Consider the following 19,105-nt stretch of genomic DNA (forward strand, 5'->3'; position numbering starts at 1 on the left):
TAACTCGACGTGACACGTGGAACATACAGGAGACACAGTGCAAAACCTAAGATCTCAAAAACACTAAAGTATAACCAGAAATAAACAGAAACAAAGAACAGAAATACTCAAAAACCATAAACACTGAGCCAGAGTCTCGCCCCAACCAGCCGCAGCAGATGGCCCCGCCCCTCCCTGAGCCTGGTTCTGCCGGAGGTTTCTTCCTGTTAAAAAGCAGTTTTTCCTTCCCACTGTCGCCAAAGTGCTTGCTCATAGGAGGTCATGTGATTGTTGGGTTTTTCTCTATATGTATTAAAGTAGGGTCTACCTTAAAATATAACGCTCCTGTTGTTGTGACTGACTGACTGACTGTTGTGATTTGGCGCTGTATAAAGAAAATTGAAGTGAATAGAAGACCCGGGACCATGACAAGCCCGAAGCCCTGCAATAGCCTGGCTATCTCTTCACAATATGACAGCTGCAATAGACTCCAGCCCCACTGTGACCCCACATCGAATAGGAAGTTAAGAAAATAAGGTTGGTGACCATGTTGGCATGGTCACAAGAACTTGCTGGAAAGGTTGACTGCAAGACAGATTGAACTTGTGTTAGATTCCCAAAACAACTACATGTGAGAGGCTACATTATCCCACTGAAAGAGGACACGCACAGCTCTACATGCCAAGGAGGCATGTAAAGATGTCTGCAACAATATTTAGGCAGGTGATATGAATGAAAGGCTCATCTACATGAAGGGTTCAGTGATTCTCAGCAGAACATAGTCCAGCAGATGGCTACCTTCCCCAGATAAATGACACCACTACTTTAAGTCTAAGACTGTACTTTAGAGGAAGGCCTTTCATTTGATTGTAGTGTTATGTTGGTGTCATCAGTTGATGAGAATAAAATCATCATCATAGCAGCTATGGCCTCCCATATGTGATGGTGGTCTGTAGGGGGGTTGGTGTAACCAAAGACAAGATTAGCCAGAGTAAAGTCCAAAAATAAAATCCAGGGAACCAAAATGACATGGTAATCACAGAAAGCAGGAACTGAGACTGGAAGCAAAACAAAGGGGAGTAATTTCAAGTTGTGTAAGTCAATTTGATGCTTGACAAACACAAGAAATGACAAATACTTCATCTTATTTATTCAAATTTACAAATGAAGTTTCATAATATATCAGGAATAATAAAGAAAGAGCTTCTGGTTTCCATGTCTCCATGTTTGAGTTCCATTGATCAAATTTAACAAACAGATTCTAGTCTCATGCCATCCTGCTGTTTTCATGCAGGTGTTCATGGAATATCAAGCTTGTTTCACATTTTTCTCCTTCCTCTTACCGCCAACTATAACCCACAGATACCCATGGTGCCCACAGGACTCACCTTCCCTCTTACACTGGTCTCGGGTCCAGGAGAGGGGGCTTTTAGGCCATGCTCCTATACTAAGGGGGCTACAAGCTCATCAATATTGCAAAGGAATAAAGTGTGGTGAGGGACTGGGGCGTTGAGGCCAGATCAGCCATCATCGTGCTTCAGTAGTAACAGAGGTTACAGGTTAAGGGACATGCTTAGCTATGGCTGTTTAATAAATGATGAGGATATGGTGTTGGTCTGCACCAATATATTACCGTTTTTAACTGTAGCTAAGCTTTCGTCGACAAGAAAGTTGGGGTCCAGGGTCACTCTGGAGGGCACATCGGCAGGTGGAGGCACCCAGGACTCAAAGTGCTGGTCAAGCACCACCTGAGCCATGGCTTCAATAAATGTACTGGTAGTAAAAGAGATCAATACGGTGTATCATGCTGATTCATAGTTTCATGGCTGAAATGTCAGCCAGTCAGTTATGAGTGAGTCCAGGGCAGCTTCACCTCTGGGTTCAGCAGCAGAGCACGGAGGGACAGCGAAGCCTGCCACTGTCTAATGAAATGACCACAAATTGTCTCTTTATTCTTTAAGAAACGCCACCTGATGATTGCATGTTTATTTTATTCAACACCAGAAGAATGCAAGGCGCAGCTCAAATGGATGGAGAAATTACCTTTATTTCAATTATAAAGTATGGATATGACTGACTTTGAACACAGCGGGGGCACAGAAGCCCTGCGTGGTTTTTCTTCATTATTCCGTGGTACCTCAGAGACGGCCTACAGTGCTGCAATAAAAGACCAATGAATGGTGCACATCCTGTATTGATTTGTTTGCTGAATATCAGAGTGAATTTTCAGATGTATTTATAATGGCCTTATTAAAGCCTCCTTTGATCTAAAGAATACAACAATAACAGAATCGCCCGTGTTGTTTGCAAGCCAAAATCCACTGTGGTTAAAAAAAATGTCAATAAAAACTGGAGTTTTTCAGGGTTATTCAGTTAGTTTTATTCTTTTAATCATAAAATATAATCAGTTTCAAAGGTGGGGGGTGCGCCTGCTGCAGTAACTCTTTTCTATCATTAATGTAAAGCCGTCTATCCAGCGGTATTGCTCTACATATGACTTCTTCTTCTTCTTTTTTTTGTAAATGAAATATTCTATTTGAAATACAAACAGCTTCAATTATTGAAGCAGACGCTACGTTTGACTTTGAAAGGCTGTCAGATGGTGACATTGGTTAAAGAAACGGGTAACTGTGAGACTTTCTGCGCTCGGCACTTGTGCGATGAAGACGTTATTTGGAGGTGACTCTCATCTGTCGTGAGAGGCAAACACAAAGACAAGTGATCTGATGAACTGATGATTAATGTGAGAGGGGTTTAAGTAAGGATGAGGATCAGTGCTTTTTGTGCTTGTTATTTGGGGAGAAAGGATGTTCAAGTGGAGTCGAATGGAAGAGCAAATAAGCGAGACAATATCAAGGGAAATTCAAGGGACACTCAGCGTCACATTATTCAGTGAAAAAAGAAATCGATGGTTCAAACGTAACTCAGTTCACACGCAGGAAACCAAACAGAGGCGATGATGTGGAGCAACTTTAAGTAGACTGGGAGGCAGGGCCTTTAGCTTTCAGGCCCCTCCTCTTTGGAACCAGCTCCCAGTTTGGATTCAGGAGACAGACGCTGTCCCTACTTTTAGGATTAGGCTTAAAACTTTCCCTTTTGATAAAACTTGTAGTTAGGGCTGGATCAGGTGACCCTGAAACCTCCCTGAGTTATTCAGATATATCTAGGCTGCTGGCGATTTTCCTATGATGCACTGAGTGCTTCTTCTCGCAGCAGATGGCCGCCCCTACCTGCTGAGGTTTCTTCCTGTTAAAAGGGAGTTTTTCCTTCCCACTACTGCCAAATGCTTGTTTATAGGAGATTGTCTGATGGGGCTTTCTCTCTGCTATTGTAGGATCTTTACCTTACAATATAAAGCACTTTGAGCCAGCTGTTGTGATTTAAATATATATATATATATATTTTTATATAGCATCTTGCTTTGAAGATACAGTCCAGAGTGTAAGTATGTCAACTGTTGAGCTGTTTTTCTTTTTCCTTAATGACAAATCTTGGATACTAGATGAAAGCTCCAAACTTTAGCTTTAATTTGAGCGGTGTTTGTTTAGAAAGGCTACATTTCCCAGATGTTTCAGATCTAAATCTACTTGAAATTTAGGCATTTAATAAAATCTGTTCCCAGAACATTGCTTTTCAGTCAGTGACTTCATTAAACATTTTACCCACAAAGACCAGCGGATGCTTGTATTCTCCCTGAAGATGCGCTCCGAGTCACTCTTAGCTCATTTACTTTGGTTTTCACTTGGAATGCAGCTCAGTCAGATCAAAATCATGTGAATGACTTGGCCAGAATATCCCACCTCTTCTCCATGAAAAGCTTTCTGTTTGCTTTGGCTCTGTGTTTGGGAGAGTTGTTCTGCTGAATAATGAAATGTGGTCCAATTTTTTTTTATTGCATTTGGTGAAATCAGATCACACTGAATAATCCTGTAAAGCTCCATATTCATCCTGCTGCTTCCTTCAGCAAAGCAACATCAACACTTGAGAGTGTCAATTCCACTGGAAGAGGCCATGAAAAAGGACACTGGTGGAGCAAAATTCAAGTATCAGTTGTGATAAGCTGCCTTTTCCCTCACATTTGATCAAATTCATGCGTCTCACGTCCAATAGAGAACTCTTAAGTGCCAAGAATGTTTAAATGCATCTGAGTTGCAGATGCATTCACAGGCATGACATCACTAAAAGCAAAACATTTATCTTGGTTTTTTCTCCGCGACAATTGTACGTTGTGCAAATGCATTTTTTCACAGCTTCATACCAGAAGTGATAGCGAGCTCGCACGCGCGGCTAATGAAAGCTGACATAAGGACTGAATCAGTATTCATGAATTTATCATGTAGCTGACATGAAGTTATTGTTTAGGTGTCACAAACGCTAAATAAATTGGTGTTAAATTGCCAGTACGTCTCCTTGCTAAAGTCAATTCTCCCGTGGGTCGTTGCCGATTATTATGAACACACGAAGCTACGATGAGACGCACACAGTAACAAACTCAACGGATTTCTTGTCATCTGGAGTCCTTTTTGTGGATTTTTTAGTGTTAACATGTTATGATTTCCAAATATCCTTCCTTTCATTGTGGCACAATATAAATGTGTTATTTTTAAAAGCACGAATCTGTTGTCCATATTTAGGGAAACTTGATCTAAGCCCAAGAATATCATTGGACTTGGCAGGCCTCTCTAAGCAACCAGTTGCTACTGCCTTCTGCCTTTGTAGATGAAAAAACAGAAACAAATTTACCCACCTTATGGATCCAATCACTCCGAGAATATTTATAAGCACTTCTTCTGGTTTCGACAGCGCGCAAATACCTGTTTCACATTTAAATCTGTCAGAGTTATCTTTAGTTTCTCCCATGTGGTGAGGTGGCTTTTCTTAAGCTTTTGCATACTGACTTCATCTGCTAGAAAAAAAATAAGAGTTAAATGTTATTTGATCCTGTTTCGAGAAACATGGCAGCGTAAAGATGTGATAAAGCTAACTCGACGGGGGACGTCGCATGTTTCCCACACAGCGACGGCAGCCGTTCTTCCACCGATTGAGAGGCGGCTCCTCGGCTGCCAAGAAACGACTTTCTCTGTTTCTCGTTGTGTTGATGAGGTGCTGCAAAGGTGCAACGTATAGAGTAGCCAAGGTAAACTGAGCCGTGATTGCTCGGAGCCGAAGCACTTCCATGTGAGCCGATGGTTGCGGTCCCTGCGCGCTCTGACAGCAGTGCTTAGTTGGAACACGGTTCCACATTAAACCGGAGCTGTGAAACAGTTTGACTTGTGCAAATATCATTCATACTTAAAAAAAATGTTCATGCTGTTAGTAATGTTTTCCTTTTCATGAAATCCGTGGCACCGGAGATTATTTTACAATGGGGAACATGCTGTCGAATGTGCCTTATTATAAAATCTCCGCACACACATACGGAGCATGAAAACATCAATAAATTTTTAAATATCTATAAATCGTTTTATTCAAAAAAAGCTGGTGAAGCGGAGAGCTGTCAGCAGAACAGAGGATTTTTTTCCTCTGTTCTCTCTCAAGGGAGGACAACACCAAGTTTTTTCTGAAGGCCGTGGTTTTTAAGAAAGCCAGCAGCGTGGGCGCTGGCGGGGCTGGACTACTAGACAGGAGACATTTGTATTAGTTTAGGATATCATACATCATCAGAAAGTGGACTGAATCGCTTACGTAACCTGAAAGACAGAACTAAGGGAAAAATTAAACACTTTCTTCCCGCAAACTAAGTAATTTTCTGTGACATGGCACCTCTAATGTTTGTCTTAATCGTCTAATGAACACCAACTGCGCCCAGCACCGCTGCCAAACCTGAGCGTGCTCAAACCCTGTGAATTTACTCATTTGGAGGGAAAAAAATGACGACAACAACAAATAAATAAACAATTCAGTTTCTCCAAAGACTTCATCCACATTTCAAACACCGCGGCGGCTAATTATAGCCTTAAGTCAGGCGCTTTGATGCATTTTCCCTCAGCAGGAATCCCCGGCTTTTCTTTTCCTGGAAGTGCTTTTCTGTCTGTCCCGAGGTAAACTCCCCGATGGCCCTCAGCAGGCTCTGATCACTTTGAGCACATAGGGAGCTTATGTGTGTGCGCAATGCAGAAAGAGAGACTGACCCCACGCTATGCTGACAAGAACCGGATCCTACCACAGTCTGCATCGAATGCAGACTCTAGACTTTGAAGCTCTGGAAAAGCAACCGCAAACCAAGCTCACTCTTGACATCTTGCGCCTCCACAGCAGAAATGATACCTCCCTGGTAAAGAGCTGTGGACTCTCGGCGGTGTGGAGCTCCATGTCTGACATTGGCAGGCCCTCTGAGCGTGTGCAGCGCGAGCCCAAGATCAACAGCGAAGAAGGAGAAACCACCCCAGGTGTCAGCAGACCGCTGCTTGTTGGAGCCGTCACACACAGGAGGGCTGCTGCTGTCACACTGAAATGCATGAAACCGTAAATTCGTCTGGCCTATATGAAATGCTTGGGTGGGAAGTCGGGGGGGTTGCCCTCATGCAGGGGTGGAAGTGTATACCCTGGGCACTGGCGTTTCCTCTTGGCTTGCTTCCCTGTCTGTCTTCAAGCCCACACCCCACACAGGCATCCAGGCTGCCTCACATGCAAAGAAGTGTTAATCTAGCGGGGGGGTGGCGGCACTGTGAGGCTACAAAGGTTTTCTCCAAGAAGTGACGCAGCTCCACCGCTCTCCCCTCCTATAAAAGTCAACCCGGGGTGACATATGACATCCAGACATGCAGGGAATAATTGTTTTTACTGATGCTCCCTGATGATGCCTCGTCCATGTATGAGGCTCCTCGTCTCGGCGAACTGCCGCTCATATGTTTCCCATCAGGGAAGTCTGTGGTTACCTTCCTGATTTTGCTGGACTGGAAAAACATAGCTAATATGGTGTGATCTGGAAAAAGCTTTGATGCAGGGGCTTTACAAATAAACCTCTGAATGCCATATGGTTTGCATTCATCTCCTAATTTATTTCCTATAAATGTCTATTGAATATTCTGCAGAGCCAACATGTGTGTAACCAGACTTGGAAAACAGAGGGCCGCGGAGAGCAGTTTGTGGCAAAGTGTGATTATTATGATCTGTCTCTTTTTTTTCTTTTTTTCTACTCGCTCCGTGATAGATGAGTCGCAGAGCCGTTCCAAAACAAGCAAACAAGAAAACACACAAACAATTCTCCTCCGTGCTTCACAGTTCCCTGCTCACCTTATAGTGCCGGGCCCGACGCGAAGAAAACTCCACTCGGAGAGCAATTAAAAAGTAATGATCGTGAGCTTCTCCATGACTCATCAACTGACAGACTTTTCCCCATTAGGTTGGATATTGGGTTACCACTGACAGAGAAGTCAACAGACAGCAGGCGTCCAGTGGTGGAGGACATGGAAGTGAGCTTTTCCAAATGTAGCAGACTTTCCTACTGTGGCTTCCAGCACAGTGAAGATATAACCTGCTTTCTGTGCGAGGCTTCAGTGCAACTGCAGGGAGCCCAGCATTTGTCATCAGCAGCTGCCTGTGTGGGTGTCAGCTTTTGAAAAACACACACACACCACACACAGCATTTTGTTCCTTTATTATAAACAGAGCCATCTACGCGAAAACACCAAGGAACAAACATGTCAAACGCTCATCTCACAGTCGCGGTTAACAGTAAACCAACAAAACACACATTTTCCACTCGCTTGACCTTTTCCACGCCGATGTGTTTAATCGCTGCAGCTGTATGAAAACACGCAGGAAGTGCGCTCGTGCGCTGGAGTGTCATTTTCAGAAACGTACCGAGAGACAAACCCCAGGGTGTGAAGACATAAGGCAGTAGCTTTGAATCTGTGCCTGAACAAACAGAACAGAGTGATCAGTGTAAATAGTGAGTGCGCCGGACACTAAACAGAATATTCATGCCGTCCCTCTGGTCCCTGCAAAATGCAGCTCAGACCAATATTTTGAAGTCCTGTATTTACTTTCCGCGGGGTGAGAGGAGGAGAGGCTATAATCACTGATTGAAATGTAAATGTGAGGTAGCTAACTGAAGTATTAGGGCCAGCGAGCGCACGGAGCGGAGATATGAATTGCAATCCCTCTGACAAATTTTTCTCATCGGACATTATGTAAATGGAAGTATAAGTGACTGGTAGGATTTGAAACAAAAAAAAAAACGATGCAGGAGGCGATAAGTGAGAGGGGTTGACAGAGTGGTTCTGGTTATCTGCACATATTTTGAATTTCGGGCTTATAATTTGATCATGCAAAGTATATTCATTACATAAGGGCCCCTGCATGCTAATAGAAGACATTCTGTGTTTTATAAAGTTAATATTTACATGAGGAAAAAGTTTTTTTTACAGTCCTATTAAAGTTTTTTATGTGAAATCATTGGATGTTTGTATTCTTGCTGTGTTTTTACTTCTGTGAATATTTGGTTATGGAAAATTAGACTTCCAGCTTCATTCTGGAAGAAAGAAAGTAAGAAGTAAGAAAACCTGACACAAAACAGTTTCTAGTGAACATGCTGATATTTCTTGGAAAATACTTATTTTTTATTTTTGTACAAACGCCACAAAACCTTGAGCACATAAGGTTAAGCATCTTAACTTGAGAGGCCAACTATGGACGAGCTGAAAGTCTGTGGCTGGTTCTGCCATAAATGGTGCATTTGATTTCAGAGAGCAGAGGTTTGCTTAAAAGTTGCAAAAAACATGCAGGTACAGTTCCATCGGTGCTGTTATAATGCAATGTTTCTCAGGCTGTAGCGTTAGGTGCTTTAGTGTACAAGTCCCCATCACAGCTCGAGTGTGACTGGTCTTAAATGCCGCCGGGGCCAACCGGGGGCTGGATGCTGAGATGTCGTTTCTACAATTATGTTAAAAATGGTTTTATCCACTTTTGAAAAGTTGAGAAGTTTTTTGCATAATGGCTTTTATGTCATTCTTTTTTTTTCTTATATAAAAAGCGTGGGGGAAAAAAAATAGTTTCAGTCAGATGTTAATGCAGAGACTGGAAAAGACTGTGACAGGCCTCTGAAACAGACTCTAGCAATACGCAGCTTTATAAATATGACAAAAGAGAGTGTATGCAAATATGACTTTGGACATAGACGCAGCTATAAATCTACAGTTTTATGCATCCAGCCCATGATTGTTCACAGAGCACAAAGTTTAGGAAGCAGGAATATCATATCCCATCCTTTTTACTACTGATTATTTTACCTGACACTTATTTTTTAGCAGATATGTTGCATTTATGTAACATAAACCTTGACTAGCAAAACAGTCTCCCCCAAACTGCTCTGTTTTCAAAATGCATTTTGAATTATTGAGTCAGTGAGTCAGGTCACAATTCTCCAGGTTTCTACTTAGCTAATGTTATCGTTAGCCTGCACTGTGAAGTGCATACTGTAGCTGCTCATGCTAACTAGCTAACTTACATGTGAGCCAAGTTGATCTTCCCCCACATCACAACACATCCCCTACCTCCAAATGTACTTGATGAAATGAAACTTCAGTTGTATGCAACTGTTTCCTCTCTTTAGTTCGTGCGTTGCAGTTGAAGCGCTAGTTTTCTTCACAAACATGCTGCTTTAATTTTCCTGTCACGGCACCCTCAACAAGGGCACTGGCTCATGGCAGGAGTTGATCCCCAGACACTACTCTGTTCCTAATACTGAGGTTGGGGTTAAATGCAGGCAATGAGTTTCCCCACAGAGATCAATACAGATATGCTTACCCTTCCTCTGCGCTTTCCTTTGCACTCAGCTGGGCTGCTGACTCTGAAGGAACATCACAGCTACTAGTCTGTAAGGTAAAATATTTAAATATTTTGGAATTACAAATATTTATTTCTCAACAGGATACTTGGGTTGGCTCTGACATGGCCTGCCAGTGTATTTTTATTTGGATATATTTGTTTCAAATCTGTATTTAGTTACTAATTCAACTAAATAGCAACATATTGGGTGGGATGTAATGTAGAGACACCGGCTTTTCTTCTGTTTTCCTGTTTGTTTAACACTTTGAACTGGTGGATCAAGAACTTCTCTTCCACTTGTTCTAGAAAAAAACCACTTGTCTCAGTATATATCTATATTAACAAGCCTGGCTTTGGAGCTTTGTGGCTGTGCTTTTTCTAAAACATGTTTTTATTGTCACAATTAAGAATAAGAATGTTCACAGCTTTTTAAATCCAAATTTCTTGGGTATGGCAGAATTTAAAATAGCCGTTACTTTGTTGTCAGTTCAGTAAGTCTAATCATTTCAGTCATGTGCTAACTTTCAACCCAGTTAGCACATATTTGTGGCTCAAAAGTCATGACTCAGAGATTTCATGGGGTATATGGCAGGTGCTCCGTGGATCAGATGTGAAGTCTTTTCTTAAAGAAATCCTACTTATTTGAATTTTTGTATGGAATAGGTATGTGACACTACTATCATGAGGCTACTTTTTAATGTGTGTTTTCCTTGTCTGCCCCACCTCAGTGTTTTCTCTCTCTATAAAGCCGGTTCATGAATGCCTTAAACCTGCATTACTTCTGATGACCAGCGAGGGGCAGCGTGTCTGGTTCCATAAAAAAAGTCTATGTAAAAAATTATCCTACTCCTCACTTGATCTTAATTATTAATAAATCAAATAATATTCATTTTGTAAACTGTCATTTCCACTGGAGTCAAAAATGAAGATTGACAGTCACTGAGTATGAGTACCGTATCAGTGTCCTTTGGTACCCCTCATTCCTCACATCTGGTTTCAAAACACCAAGACTGCAAGAGCAGAATGGTGGCTACCTTGATTGTTCACACATCGATCAGTCAGAATATTCTGACTGCTGACAGGTGAAGTGAATCCGGCTGATTATCTCTTCATCATGGCACCTGTTAGTGGGTAGGACATATGAGAGAGCAAGTGAACATTTTGTCCTCAGAGGAGGCAAAATTTGTAAGGACGAGTTTGACAAGGTCAACCTGTGATTGCTAGACTGGAAACTGCAGCTGTGGGGGTGTTCCCAGTCTGCAGTGGTCAGCATCTATCACAAGCGATCCAAGTAAAGAACAGTGATGAACCATCAACAGGGTCAGTGGCAAGCAAGGCTCATTGATACACGTGAGGAGCAAAGGCTGGTTTCTGTGGTCCGATCCTACAGAGGAGCTACTGTAGGTCAAACTGCTGAAAAAGCCAATGCTGGTTCTGACAAAAAAAGTGTGAGAATACAGCTATTTATTCTGTTGTTTGCTGTTTTGGCAGCAAAAGGAGGACCGATGTAATATTACAAGTACAAGCTAGCTATAAGCAGTAAGCTAGTTTTGCTTATCCATCTATCCATCCATTTTTTCAACTCTTATTCCAACTAAGGATGTCAAAGCTGACATAGTCCATCAAAACGGCACTGATAGCTACAGATACTGCCAGTTTAGAATTACCAGTTAACCCAACAGGCATCACTGTGGAAGGACAAACCTGCACAGAACCAGAAAGAACCAAGCTCCACTTAGAAAAGCCCAACCAACTACAATGGCTGCCCTTCTTGGAGCCTGATCCTGCTGGAGGTCTCCTCCCGAAATTTAGTTTGTCCTTCCCACTGTTGTCAAGTCCTTGCTCATAGAGGATCATTTGATTGTTGGGGTTTCTCTCTGCTTTTGTAGGGTATTACAATCTCATGCATCATCAGTATTTTCAAGTCTGAATTAGCCCAAGAGGCATACCTATCAAAGGTTTGGATAATGTAGCAGTTTCATTAGATTTGACTTTATTCATCATCGCAACGGCAAAATGTTAATATATATATATTTTTTGTTATTTTACTCTAACATCTCATTTAAAGATGGCACGTGAGCTGTTACTTGGGCAACCGTAGCCTGGCCTTGTATACATTCATGCTATAAAGTCAGGTAGGCCCCACTGTACAAAAGATAAACAGATTGCAATGCTGCCCTAAAATAACATCAAAGCGAACTCCTGTTTGACAGTTTTATCTTTTTCCTCCTCTGTTTAGAAATGGAGTGGCCTTGACAGGGGGGTTAATCGAGGTGGACCGGCCCAGTCTGCACCCAGCCCAGTCTGTAAACAATGGGGTGTGGATTAGTTTGGAAACAATGTGTTTATTTAAAAAGCCCACTTCCTGTATGGACTCAGCAAGTCTCCCATTAATTTTATTGGCGGCGGCTCCAGTTCTGAAAATCATTGTTTAGAAGAGGAGGGAAATACAAAACACACAAGGCAAAAAGGAACACTTTGCATCTGTGTTTGGTTCCTGTGTGATAGGACGACAGCATTAATAGAATTAGTGTTAACTATTTGTGTGTGTGTGTGTGTGTGTGTGTGTGTGTGTGTGTGTGTGTGTGTGTGTGTGTGTGTGTGTGTGTGTTTAATCATTTGCAAGGATCTTAGCTTGAGAGGAAAAAACAAATGAGAAAACATTTTGATGTTTTTGTTGAGACTGTTTTGGCATTGGGGTTTCGTGCCGTACGTGTACAGATGTAAGTTTCACGAAAAAGAAAGCGGAACAAAAAAAAAAGAGAAAGCCAAACAATTTTTCTGCTTAGTCTAAACTGCCGTCAGCGGTCTGCCGAATCTGCCTGCAGGGACCGAGATTCAGCTGAGGGGCTGTGGAGCCCAGGAGCAACGCCCACCGTCCCGAACTGCCCAAAGCCACATCCTGTCCAAAAGGAAAAGACTTGCACTTTCTCCTCAGGAGGAACACATGAATTAATGTGATCTCAATTACCCACAAAGCAGTCCTGGAGCAGGACTCGCACCTCGCGGCCTAATTCGCCGTCCACCACATCCTGCCGTATGCACGTATTTTCTTGTTTTTAGCTTGAGCTGATCTTGTGGCTGCTTTGGAAACTTCTGAGGCCTCGAGGGGACAGGAAACAAACAAAACCTCCGATGTGCCGTCACGCCAAACCAATTTTCGATACGGAGCAGGCCCGGTGGAGTTTATGAGTTTATTTCTGAGACTGACAGATATGAGGGGGGATGAAAAGGCATTAAGTATAAGCAGTGCAACCTTAGCACATCCAGACGCGTGCTCAGAGGCCAGAGAGTAACAGGTAAACTCGAGGGAGGGTGGTTAAGCCCTAGTTAGGCATGTAAATCCCACCCTTTACAGGCAAAGCGCTCCAGTAGATCCCTGTCAATTTCCTGCAGCTGTGCTTGGGAGGATTTACATGAATACACTCTATCACTAGCGCTTAGCCTCCTGTGTTATACATTCACTCACTTTTGGGTGGGTTGTAAAATTGGTTATTTTCTCCTCAGTTTTTCTTTTTGTCTTCCACGCAGAAAGAATGGTTTTATTTACAAGCCACCCACTGTGGTTTCTTTTGTAAATTGACTCCTCAGTTTTGTCCACGGGCCAGACACAAGAAGGTTAGCTGCCTGTTTCCTGATAAGCTGGCAGAACCTATCAACCCCTAGCAAGAAGATAGTGCTCTGTATTTCTGTCATGCTTTATCATCAGCTGGGGTGAAACTAAACCGGTGTTAAGCGAGAGTAGAGGGACCATTTCCCTGGATTACAGGCGTCAACTTTAATTTCAAAGACCAATGGTGTATCCAGGGAAGGTGCAGGCTTCGCTTGCCACAGATTGGCAGCGGGGCCCTGATAAGGACCCAGCGGCGTTGTTCGCATTCACCGCAGGGGCCTATTGATCTCCGAGCCACTCGTTCATTTCATAAAATACAAGGCGAACGGTGTTGGAGCGACAGCGTGGCTCCCTATTCACCAGGCGCGCTGCGTCCCGTGCCAAGTTGTCTCGGCTCTGTGCTGTGGCGAACAGGAAACGCACCGCAGGAAGACAGGGTATTTGTCAGGAGTCATTAAGAAAGGAGGCAACGGTTCAAGCTTTTTTTTTTCCTTTTTTCCTCACAGAACAGAGAGCTTTAGCGTAAAGATGCTCTCTATTCACAGCAAAGCCGAGCCAGGCTAAAACAAAAAGGTTTTATTTTGAAAATTCTTCCAGCTTCCACCGGCCGGTCAAACCGAAGCTGAGCTGCCATTCAGGGTATCATCCGAGCTCGCGTCAATATCAATATCTCGAGCTCTTTTTCATATTGAAATGTCTCCCTGTGCTTTTTCTTTCCAGTCCAAATTTATGAAAAGCATAATCACAACATGAGGGCCCTCTTATTTTATTATCAGTGGGTGTTATTATTAGGAAACCATTTCAAATGATATGTCACATGGGAACAAATATCATTTACAAACCACTAATGACTTGCAAACACTCCTCTACCCTCCGGTGCAGAATGACGCCTTCACACAGTGTGCGCTCGCCTCGCCTCTCTACGGGGACGTTGCAGCGGGACGCTGCGCGCTCTGCAACAGAATAAACAGGAAGACCTCTTTCTTTCAGCTCAGGCCGTGCACTGGCAGTAACACATTAATTCTTAAAAAACAGCCCATTTAAACCTGTCATTACCACGGCCATCTAATGGTTTTTAGGTGTGTGTTTGTTGCAAAAATTCAAATGAGACACTAAAATATGTACATATTCTTTGTGCAGAGATGGATTAGGTTTTGAGTATTAATAATTAAGCAGGCATTTTTTATTATAACACTTTGCATCTTCGGCATGGATCGAGCTCACCTCACTGCTGGACTGCTAATAATGACTCATCAATAAAACATTCTCCTAATGTCAGAGAGACACTTGTGTAGACGCACGGTCTAATTTTACACAGGCCGACTTGGTCATTAGTTCACTATGGCGTGAATGCCTCGCCATGCAAAACACAGAGGAGGTTGCAGAGGTGGCCTGATGTGGCCTGACAGTCGGTGCATCAAGCCGCTCCTTCATTAATGTTAATCGTCTTGATGTTGATGCGAATAACCAAATCGAGGCACCTATATGCAAATATTTAAAGCATTTTACTTTTTAATGCAAAAGGTGTTTTTTTGTTTCGGGCACCCATCATTTGCATAGTAATTGTGTCTATTGTGCCACTTTCTTTAACCTCAGATCAGGCTGGATGAGCACTGGAGAGTCACCTGTGCTTGAAGCAGCATGCAAAAAAAATAGATAAAGAGTGCTGCTGCTCACATGGGGGTGGGAGTAGCTATATAGATGTGTATAAACAATCGCATTTAAACACCATGTGAAAGTTTCCCCCCTTTAAATCAGAAAATCACGCCGGCTGTTGGAGTCGAAAGCTTCTAAAAATCGTCACCAAGCTGTAATGAGAAACTAAGAAAAGCGGCGACCGGAGGGAGACAGAGCCGTCTTTATTGCCACCCAGACATAATAACTTAATGCAAATTGTAACTAGTTAAGCACAGCAAAATAATATGATACCATTGTCTGCGGCAGATTGGTATTATAATGTTAGCATGTGCAAATAATCACATTTTCTGGCTGATACAATTACATTATTTGTTCTGGTTGTATCATACACCAATAAAAGCAAACATCATATTAGGATTCATGGCACTTTTCGCATTGCGTTATCAATATGTGGAAATAATTGTCTGCTGAGAGATTAAATTACATTATTGTGTATCTTTTTCATGCCTAATAAATAATGATGGATGGCTCTTATTTTCATCACCACCTGCAACCGTTTTGTCTCCACCCCACTCCCCTCCACCCACCCTGCAAGTTAAAAAATGAGAGAATAAATAAAGAAATAAAAGGGGAGAGAGCGAAGAACCTCAAGCGATACGAGCCCGGAGGTGCTCCTCGCTGAAGTTTCGGCGTCTGATGCAGTAGGTGTGTGTGTGTGGGGGGCTACAAAGTATAAGCTACATAGACACTCTAAATGTCAACATGCCACTGTTTATTCATTGATTCATCTTGTGACAGGCGCACACTTAAAGATGATGAATAAGTGATTGATGAGGAAAATGGCTTTATGCGTGTGAAGCATGTTTCAAAACAAACTTAAACCTGCCCAGCTATATATTTTAACTCTTTATTATCTTCATGCTGAGTGTCTGAGCCCAGCGCTAGCTCCTCAGTTATGGTCTTCATAACAGTTTCAGCTGCACACTCCAAGTCATGGCCGCTGATGATGAATACCCCAACGCTTAATCCCACGTCACTGATTATTAGCTTTGTAGTTTGTTTGTTGTATGTTAAAATACAGGGTTGAGTTTGAGGAGCTGACTGCAGACATAACAGGATCGAAGAAGTATACGTACGGTGATGTGCATACAACATATATAATTTACTTTAGTCAATAAAATTTCAATTAGCATGAGTGCGTGAGGAGCACACATCCGTCACTAAAAGCATAACTGCCTTAAAGATGAAAGAGCACTTATGGAAAGTTGACACTTCACTTAAAGTTTTTTTTCTGACAAATTAAGTTTTGTGAATTAAAAAAAAAGTACATTTGAAAAGGCTGTGGAGAAATCCTTATTTCTTGGTGCAGGAGGTTAAACATGAACATTATTTATCAAAATGCCTGGTTCAGTAATTCATCTGATTATAAGAATTAACTTAAAGTTAAAAGAGCCAGCTGATGGATTACTGAAGATCTACTGAACTCGTCCAGTAAGGCCAAATGATTTTATTCTTCAATAAGCCCACTACGTGTGTTGTGAAATAAATAAACAAATGTGTGAGAAGAGTTTACTCTTTGGTTTTTAAAGGAAGATATTTGAGTATATGCATTCCAACATACAATAAAGATCCACGTATCACCCCGACTGAACCTCAGAGATGTTTTCCAGCCTTGACGGAGAGATAAAGCTGCACGTCCAGCAGCTGGCTGTGTGGCCTGAACTAAACTTAATTTTAATCACTTCATTTGCACTTTGAGAGAGATAAGAGAATTGATTAACCACCAATCTTCAGGAGGCTTCCTGTTTGATGCACTCTTTCGTTTTTCCGTCCAGGCCTCCAATCTCAGCTGTCAATATCTGAAAATCCTGTTGCATGCGATGCGTTTGCTGGCGCGCTGTTATGCGGCGATAAAACAAGGTAAGGACATTAAGCCCCGGTCCCCTCCCATCAGACCCCCCACCCCATACGCAGTTAATTGGCATCAGAGAGAGAAATGCTGCTATAACTTCATAACTTCTTAAGTCATGCCTTGTGCACAGCCAGACGTACGGTGTTGTAAAAATTTACATTTTAATGAAATATTTGAATAAGCACTTGAAATTCACTCTACCAGGTCTCCCAGTTCTAAAACCAACATTTCATGTTTGTGTTTTGAATGGCAGCGTCAGAGAAATTAGCATGCCAGTCATAGAGATTAGAAGGGCATCAGTGTAAAGTCACAGGCTTCCTCAATCAAGGTTCACTGCAGGTAAACACTGCCCATGACATGTTTAAATGATAGCTTTTTTTTTTAAAGAAATGGAGGGAAAAAAGCAATAAAATCCACAGGAGGAGGAGAGCATAAACCCATACTGGAATCACAGCAAGATGGAAGTGAATAGAAATACAGAATGAGGCCAAATGCAGTCGGTCTACTGTCTGCAATAATACACTGCTCTTCAACTAAATCTGTCAGCAGACCAGCAGAATGCAGTTAGGACCTCTGAGGACATTCGGTTTCTGGCACTTATACTTGCCAGGTGTGTTGGAGGGTGGGACTTGGATTCGATAGTTTGCTAGGATTTGGGATCTGGATTCAAAGTTGTCACGGTGGGAGTGTTTGGGCAATGTAAAACCTGTTTTCTCTGAATTTTTGGGACTTCTGACAGTGGGAACGAAAAACTCCCTTTTAGCAGGAAGAAGCCTACGGCAGATCCAGGATCAGGATGTGGCAGCCAGAGATGACATGGCATGTTGGCAGTTTGTCATTTAAAAATAAATAAAATGGTAAAAAATGGTAAATGGCCTGTATTTGTATAGCGCTTTACTTAGTTCCTAAGGACCCCAAAGCGCTTTACACTACATTCAGTCTTCCTCCCTTCACACACACATTCACACACTGGCGATGGCAAGCTACATCGCTACATTAGCAAGCTACTTTAAACTAATGCAACTTATCCTCGATGTTGCAAAGTTATATGGGCAGACTGACGCCGAGCCCATGGAAGCAATGATGTAGCTTAGGGTAGCTTAGCATTGTTTAGCACAAACACAGGAAACAGGGCAAAGCAGCAGCTTCTGAACGAAGGAACAAGGATCTCGAATCCTTCTGATATCTAAAAATACGTTTTTCTACCTATTTTCAGATATTGTGCTAAGCTAACAGTTGCTGTTGCTAGCTTCCTTGTTAGCACTGCACTTAACTTTTTTCATCCGTTTTCTAAAAATACGAAGAGAATTCAATTTCCCTACACTATATAACTGAACTATCACCGTTGTTATGTCGTAGATGACCTAGAAAATGTTCCTTTTTTTAAATGTGTTTAATATTGGAAAGGAATAAGGTGAAACTTGACCTACACGTGTACGCTTTCTCCACCCTCCACTTACCTCCAACCTCTTTTTCTCCTTTTGAAATAGAAAACGTCTTGCATGATATCTCAGCAGCACTCGTCTCTCACTCATGTCAAACAATATGAAAAAACAAACAATACGAGTGTTTAGTTGAAGGATGTGTTGTTCGAGCAACTATTCGATGACAGCATTTATCCCCCAAATCCGAAACATTTGTTCTGCACCCTAGAAAGCTTAGCTCCAACATAGCCTGCAAACAAACCAAACAAACAGTCAAAGCTCTGTTTTTTTGGTTTCAAGCTCCAGCAAATCAAGCACGGGCGCATCTCCGCTAATACGCTGTGACACAAATTGTGCAGGCAAGTAATTATTCATGTTATTTTGCATCCCTTCAATTATTTAAACAAAACATTTGTTCCAATAAGGCCGGACGCTGGGACGCGAGCGCAGGTCAGACGGTCGAGACTGGAGCTGAGGGTGAACCCGCAGTGCAGTTCATCACTGCAGTTACTTTGTTTACAGCACATGAGGATAAACCTGAGGCTCTGCACTCTGCAGCTGCTCCACATCGCCGGGGTGGAGTGTTCAATTACTACGCTGGAGTCCAGTCTAAACACACAGACACGCTTGCTGACTCAATTTCACCTCAAAAAATTAAAAATGGAATGATGATAAATGTTGACCTGAAGTTTTCATTCTTCCAAGAACTAAGCAAATCTAATGAAATGCCCTCTAATAACACTAGACTGTCTGAAATATATTATTTTG

The 19,105-nt window shown here is 42.3% G+C and overlaps 1 protein-coding gene across 1 annotated transcript in view; it reads right to left on the reverse strand.

Annotated features, from left to right (window-relative positions):
• Positions 1-14,113: 14,113 nt before the first annotated feature.
• foxp1b (forkhead box P1b) overlaps positions 14,114-19,105 on the reverse strand; it is a 158,961-nt gene continuing 153,969 nt past the window's right edge. The window contains exon 21 of the mRNA XM_080302095.1: positions 14,114-14,316. Coding sequence (XP_080158221.1) covers positions 14,256-14,316 — 61 coding nt within the window. The 3' untranslated portion in view covers positions 14,114-14,255. The remainder of the gene's footprint in view (positions 14,317-19,105) is intronic.

Source organism: Astatotilapia calliptera, chromosome 5 (assembly GCF_964374335.1).
Source record: "Astatotilapia calliptera chromosome 5, fAstCal68.1, whole genome shotgun sequence".
Classification (NCBI taxonomy): Eukaryota; Metazoa; Chordata; class Actinopteri; order Cichliformes; family Cichlidae; genus Astatotilapia; species Astatotilapia calliptera.